Source organism: Crocodylus siamensis, chromosome 3, assembly GCF_052110815.1.
Source record: "Crocodylus siamensis isolate JL-2025a chromosome 3, ASM5211081v1, whole genome shotgun sequence".
In the NCBI taxonomy this organism is placed as follows: Eukaryota; Metazoa; Chordata; order Crocodylia; family Crocodylidae; genus Crocodylus; species Crocodylus siamensis.
In genome coordinates this window covers 229,484,372-229,491,670 of record NC_143397.1, presented here as the reverse complement: position 1 = coordinate 229,491,670, position 7,299 = coordinate 229,484,372, and the positions used below count along the sequence as shown (strand labels likewise).

Here is a 7,299-nt window from a genome sequence, read left to right as displayed (position 1 = left end):
TCTTCCTGATATTTAACCTAAAGTTCCCCTTTTGCAAAATAAGCCTGTCCTGTTCCTCGTGAACAACTCTTTTTGTATTTGACAGTTTCTCATCCCTCACCTCCAACCCTAATTTCCACTGTGTCCTTTCTTCTGTACACCAAATACCAATTCTTCTAAATTTCCCCTACAAGTCAGGTCTTCTAGACCCCTAAGCATTTTGGCTACTCTCCTCTGGATCCCCTCCAGTTTGTCTATGTCTTTCCTGAAGTGCGGTCACCAAAAGTGGACATGCTACTCCCAAGTAAGGCTTCACTAATGTTAAATCACTTCTTGTGACTTGCATATGACATTCATTTTAATACACCCCAGTATGCTATTAACTGTTTTTGCAAGTGTTGCATTTGTTTCAGTTTGTGGTTTATTATAACTCCCAGGGTCTTTGTGTGTATTAAAGTCAATCATGCCCCGTTTCGCAGTTGTATGTTTGTTTTGTTCCTTCTTAAATGCAATAGTTTATACTTGTTCTTGTCAAATTTAATCTGAGTTACTTCAAACCATTTTCCAATTTATCAAGGTCACCTTGAATCCTAATCCTCCCCTCTAAAGTTTCTGCAAATTGACTAAGTCCAGATTCAGTTTCATCCTCCATCATAACAAGGCAATGAATGAGATATACCTTGACTTCAGTAAGGTGTATCTATTTTGACATGGCTTCTATGACATTCTAATAGCTAGGGTAAGGACATATGGTTTAGATTAAACAGGATCCATGACAAACTCCTTGGGGAGTCTAGGTGCCTATGGCATATGCTAGTACTCGTAGCTTTTAAGGACCTCTCAGGTTTTGGCATTTTGTTAGGATCCAGATAGTTCAATATTGAAGTATTTGCCTTGGAAGGCCTTCAGGGGGTTCTCACCTGCCACATCTTTGATGAAAAAATAAGTTATTACCAGGACTAAGATGTTACATCCCACCTTCCCTGGGACACTCCGTAACCTGGCTTGTCCAGTTTCCTGATTCAGGGCTCTGCCTCCCCTACACCCTGCCTTATGCCAAACTGAAATTGTTATCTTCTGCTCACCTCTAAGGTGAGCCACGGTAGTAATTTTTTTGTCTTGGTCTTTTGACCTCAAAGGAAAAAAAGGATATGGACCTCATTTGGCCTGAGCTCCTGGCCATAGTGAAGATTGGCTTGTGGTCCTTGCTATCCCTGGGTTACCTTGTTGCCAGGAATGTCTTTGCTTCTTGGCTATGTTGTTACTGTGGTCCAGACTCCTGGCTCTCTTTTCCCTTTCCCTCTGCACGTCAAATCACGTCCAGAGGCGTCTGGGATCCACACCTCAACTTCAGGTATATACCTTGGCCCTTGTGGGCTTTTTTCTTCTCCGTGTGCCCCCTTACTGAAGCAGCCACCACTGGAGGTCTCTCCTCTTTGGGGCTGTCTTGGCCTCACGGAAGCCTCACTTCTGGTCCTCTTGGCTCTATTCTCGGAAGAGCTTTTATCTCTGCCCTATGGGGGCAGGCAGTGAATCAGCACCAGCTCACCACCATAAAGCAGGTCCACATCAGGGCTAGAGCCAGCCCTGGCTGCTCCTGGACCTGTTATATTTTTTTTGTTTTGTAGCCACGGCGTTTTTTTCCATCGCGGTTTTGCTCCCGCCAGGCAGTTTTCAACTGCATCCTGCCAGCTCAGAAGCTCTTCCGTTTAAGGTAAGTTTTCCCTTGGGCCGTTGCCCCTATCACAGGGAGCATCTGTCTAATTCCTCCCAGTTTGATGTTCAGCCATTGATGGCTCCCTTTTGAGCATGATTGGCAAATTCGTTTTACACCCCTGGTGTGCTAGTTTCATCTAGTCCACATTTCCCTCTTAATTATGAGATTCATGTAAAGTCCTGGCAGACCACTGTTGAGAAAATGGAATTCCATGCTGCATCATGGGTAAGGTATGGTTTTGGCAGCTACAGCTATACAGCTACAGCTTACCTTTCCATCCTTAAGTTGCATCAAGAGGAGGACAAGAATTGGGATGAGGATACAAAAAATGCTTAAGCAGATGCTTCAGGAAATACTTTTCTTAGGAAAACCTTTCCAGTGGCACTGCTGACTGAAGACTGTGAAACAAGTATTGACCGGTAGGAGACAACTGTATTGCAGACCTGAGATGACCAAAATTGGCTTCAGAGACTTCAGGATGCCAAAGGACTCTTTCTGGAGTTGTGCACATTGCTTACCTTGGAGCTGCAGAAGCTACACACCTCACGCTTTCCTTGTCTCCGCATCTGGAATTCTGTATTGTGATTGTTATCTCTCAAGCTGCCCATCACCTTTGCATCCTCCACCAGGTCTTCCCTATCAGTCATGACAAGATCCAAGATAGATAATCTCCTAGCTGTATCCTCCACACAAGTTAGGAACTGGCTTGACATTTTGTGTATGGCTGCATTGTTCTTCTGGCAGGTGTCCAGAAAATGTAATCCCCCCTCAGTACCATCCCATAGATCTTGGATAGATTTCTCACCAGCTTGAAGAGTTCCTCATCCACCTCCTCTTCTTGATTTGGTAGCCTATAATACATCCCCACCATTATATTGGTGTTGCATCTTTTACCTTTCTTCTTCACCCAAATGCAGTCTACTTTGCTGTTTTCCTTCCTTCTGAACCAGGGAATGATTGTGTTTGTTTTTGATAAAGAAGGCACCACCACCACCTTTTATTGCAACCCTGTCCTTCCAAAACAGAGTGTAACCCTCAATGTTGACATTTCAGTCATAAGAACTGCCCTACCAGGTGGCTGTAATACCAATCAGGTCATAGTTCTTTTCACAGGCTGCAGCTTCCAGCTCATCTTGTTTATTTCCCATACTTCTTGCATTTGTGTATATGCATTGGACATATTTTAATTTTGACCTGCTTGCTTCCCTTTTGCACCACTTTTTGTTGTCTTATAGTTCTCTGCACCTTTCCCAGAGTTAAGTTGCTTCTTCCAGTCCTTTTTCCTCTGCACTGTGTGATCTGTTGCTGGAGGGTTTTGATCACCATTCCCCATGGAACCTAATTTAAATCCCTCCTTTGGCCAGACAACACCCAAGGATGCTTTTCCCATTCTTGTCAAGTGAATCCCATCTCTTGATAGCAATCCTCCTCCCAAGAACACCCACCCGTTGTTGAAGAATCCAAAGCCTTCACATGGGCAGCACTGCCTCATCCAAGCATTCAGTTCTAGGATACAAAGGTCCTTGCATGGATCCTTGCCTTCCATGAGAAGAATCAGTGAAAACACCATTTGTGCTCCAAGCACTCTAATTCTCCAGCCAAGAGCCTCATAGTCCTCTCTCATCTGCTCAGTGTCAGGACAGTATCATTGGTGCCTACATAGACAAACAGGAAGGGGTAGTACTCTAAAGCAGTGGTCTCCAAAGTGGAGTGCGCACACCCCAGGGAGTGCGCAAGATGATCCACTGGGGTGCGGGAAGAAAATGCTAGAAGTTCTATTTATATTTATTGTTTATCTACCAAAATAAGAAAGAAATTAAGTTTTACTAATATTTAATATACAGATTGACACTGGCACCCTCACTAGGTCCATATGTCAGATGGTCACGTGTCACGTATGGTACGTCAAGTATCCTGAGGGAAGAGTGGGAGTTCCACAATGTGGAGGGGTTGACACTGGCGCCCTCACTCGTTCGTTCGCTTTCAGTGTATTGCGATGTATTGCAGCTTATGTGTGCCAGTTTAAGTGGATTTACAGATTATATTATCTAGTTTTAACTAAAGTAACCCTCACAAAATGGACACGTGGCTTAAAAAGATTCGTGCAAAGAAACCGTGGATTGAAGATAATACTAATAACGCAAGCACAAGCGAACAACAAGAAAAAGGCAGAGCTGACACTTCTACTTCTAGTACGAGCTGTTCATCAGCCATATTACGAGGTAAAATCAATGATGATCTAATCAGATCTGACAAGAAGTCGGCCAAAAAAATTCGAAATTATCAAGAAGGCTATTTGAAATATGGATTTATATCCACTATCGTTAACGATGAACATCGCCCTAAGTATATATTGTGCCTTGAGATATTAGCTAATGATAGTATGAAGCCATCACGACTAGCAAGACATTTAAAAACTAAGCATCCAGAACATGAAGGCAAACCTCTACAATTTTTTCAGCAATGTTTAAAGTCATCCAATACTCAATCCAGTACTTTACAAAATTTCACTAAACTTAATGATAAATGTTTAGAAGCCTCTTTTGAGGTTTCTCACTTAATAGCACAAGACAAAAAGCCACATACCACTGGGGAAACACTTGCTCTTCCTGCTGCGGTAAAAACGGCTGAAATAATACATGGAAATCAATATGATGACACGCTAAAATGCATTCCTTTGTCAGCAAATACTGTTGGAAGATGCATAGAAAACACTGCTTAAGATTTGAAGAAACAAGTATTAGAACAAATTATGCAGTGTGGGAGGTTTGCTATACACTTGGATGAAAGTACAGATGTTTTTAACATGTCTCAGCTTATGGTATTTGTTAGATTCTGTTTCAATAATGAAATACATGAAGAACTACTATTTTGTGAGCCACTAAAGGAAAGATGTACTGGAGAAGATATATTCTCAACAGTAAATGACTTCTTTAAAGAAAACAATGTTTTATGGAAAAACTGTGTAAGTGTAACCACTGATGAAGCGGCTGCTTTGACTGGAATAAAAAAAGGATTCCGGGGTATGGGTACAGAGATAGCACCACACGTGAACTTCATTCACTGCATCATTCATAGGCAAGCTATTGCAACAAAGAAGTTGGAGCCAGAACTGCACAAAGTGCTACAGGATGTCATAGATGTGGTTAATCTTATAAAAATAAGACCTTTAAATGGTAGAATTTTTATGATACTTTGTAATGAGATGGGGAGTGACCATGAAAATCTTTTGTACCACACAGAGGCTTGCTGGTTATCTCATGGCAAAGTGCTTAAAAGAGTTGTCAGACTTAAAGATGAGTTACGCATTTTTGTTTTACAAAAAGACAAGTGTTCCAAATTTGCTGACCTTTTCTGTGATGACAAGTGGCTGTCAGTAGTATGCTACCTAGCAGATATTTTTGAAAAAATAAACACACTTAATCTGTCCCTTCAAGGTAAAGGTGACGTTTTAACAATGAGTGAGAAAGTAGCTGCTTTTTGAAAAAAACTTGTGCTACGGAGAGAGCATTTTGAAACCGGATGTTTGGAAATGTTTCCATCGTTATGTGATTTTGTTGCCAAAAACAATGTAAGTGTGTCATCTATAAAAACTCTCATATCTGCAGACTTAAAAAACTTGGAAACAGTATTTTCTAACCTGTTTTAAAACCTTCCAAACTAAGAGTTTCAGTGGGTTTTGAACCCATTTCTTAAAAATATAAAAATGCAACACCTTCCCATTAGTTTGCTAGAACAACTGATTGACATCAGGGAAGATGGAAATTTACTAGCCGAATTTCAACGAAAACCTTTGCATAATTGGTGAATGGGACTGAAAAATGAGTATCATGATTTAGTAAGCGCAGCCAATGATGCACTTCTTCCATTTGGATCTACGCATCTTTGTGAAGTATCTTTTTCAGTTATGACAGCCATTAAAACCAAGTATTGAAATAAACTGAACTTAAAACCAGAACTTTGAATCGTTGTATCACAGTGTTAAACCAAGATTTTCAAAAATAATGAAGTATATTCAATTACACTGCTCTCACTAAATTATTAATAATATTTTTAGTGAGAGCAAAAGGTTTTTTGTACCATTAATAAATAAAATAAAATTAAAAAATATTTTTAAAATGTTGTTTATTTCATCTTTATCTCATCCTTTTTTAATCTCTATTTTTGTATGTTTTATAATGTACATAATATATTAGTACACTAGTACCCGTATATAATTTATAAATAAATAAATATACATATATTGGGGGGGTGTGCTCAAAAATTTTTACTGATAGGGGTGTGTAATCAAAAAAGTTTGGAGACCACTGGTCTAAAGGATAAATGAGCTTTTGCAGACTCTGTGATGTCCTGAATTTGGGCTGCAGGCAGGCAGCACATCTCCTTGACCCCCAAGTCGGGATGATAAATTGGTGCCTCTGTCCCCTGTAGGATGGAGTCACCAATCACCACCATTCTTATCTTCCTCCTCAGTGTAGTGGCCCTAGGGCCCCTGTCCCTGAGGCTTGCTCCTCCTGCTCCCTAGATTGCTAAGTCCTCTGCATCATAGCAGCAGATGTCCTGTCCTCTGGCTTTTCCTCAGCTGTTCCATCATAGAGTGCTTGAAAGTGATTGCAGACTTCAACCCACTCCGCTTCAATTTTGGGGCCTTCCTTCTTCGAGTAGTCACATGCTGCTTCTCATTTCCTCTTGGCCTCTCCAGTACCAAACTCTTATAACTCTTGTCCAAATAATCTTCATGTTCACTGATGCAATGCAGCATGGATACCCATGCTTCCACCCTGTGAATCTTCTTTCCCAGGGCAGATAGCAGTTTGCACTTGGTGCAGATGGAGTACTATTGACCCTCTGGGAAGAATACAAACAGGACATATCTCAGGCAGGTCACAACTACTGACCCAGCCTCCATTTGTGCCTCTTCTTCTCTCTGAAGAACACCTATGCTGTAAAGAGAGAGGAAGAAGGAGGCGGGGACACACTATACCACAAGAACTACACCCACACCTGGGCCCTTATGCATGTGCTTGTACACATGCATGCATGCACACACACAAAGCCTCCTGCTCCCTGGCTCCCTCCTCAGACAGACTCCCTTCCTGTTCCCTGCTCACACGGTTGCTACTTTTGTATAATGCTGTCTAGCTTCACCCTTCAATTAGCTAGATGAGTCTCACCCACCTCAAGCCCTGGCACTCAGTGTCCCTAGAGAGAAGAAGGAAAGAAGAGAGACACAGAGAAAAAAACATACTACAGGGGAAAGGGGGAAGGAAGCATGCACACACACCCATGCACATGCATGCACACACATACTCATGCACACAAACCAAACACTCCAGCCAGACACCCAAATTAGTAGCACAGAGAAAAGCCTCTTAAGGTGGACCCACTCCTGAGCTGCTGTTTACTGCTCTCCTTACTCATGAGAAAAGCCAGGTTTGTTTGGCAATATCTTTCTTTGTTAATGCATCTTCATCTGTATCTGCTTCTTTCCCAGACATAATGAAGGGCTCTTTGTGCTTGAAATCTTGTCTAACATATCTCCCAACTCCACACCCAGTCCAATAAGAGATATTACTCTCACATACCCCCTGGGCCATCACAGC

At 41.6% G+C, this 7,299-nt stretch overlaps 1 protein-coding gene across 1 annotated transcript; it reads left to right on the top strand.

Annotated features, from left to right (window-relative positions):
- Window positions 1-4,502: 4,502 nt before the first annotated feature.
- LOC149869547 (zinc finger BED domain-containing protein 5-like) lies at window positions 4,503-5,180 on the top strand. The gene has a single exon (XM_090037711.1). The coding sequence runs from the start codon at window positions 4,503-4,505 to the stop codon at window positions 5,178-5,180; it is 678 nt and encodes a 225-aa protein (XP_089893837.1).
- The last annotated feature ends 2,119 nt before the right edge of the window (window positions 5,181-7,299 follow it).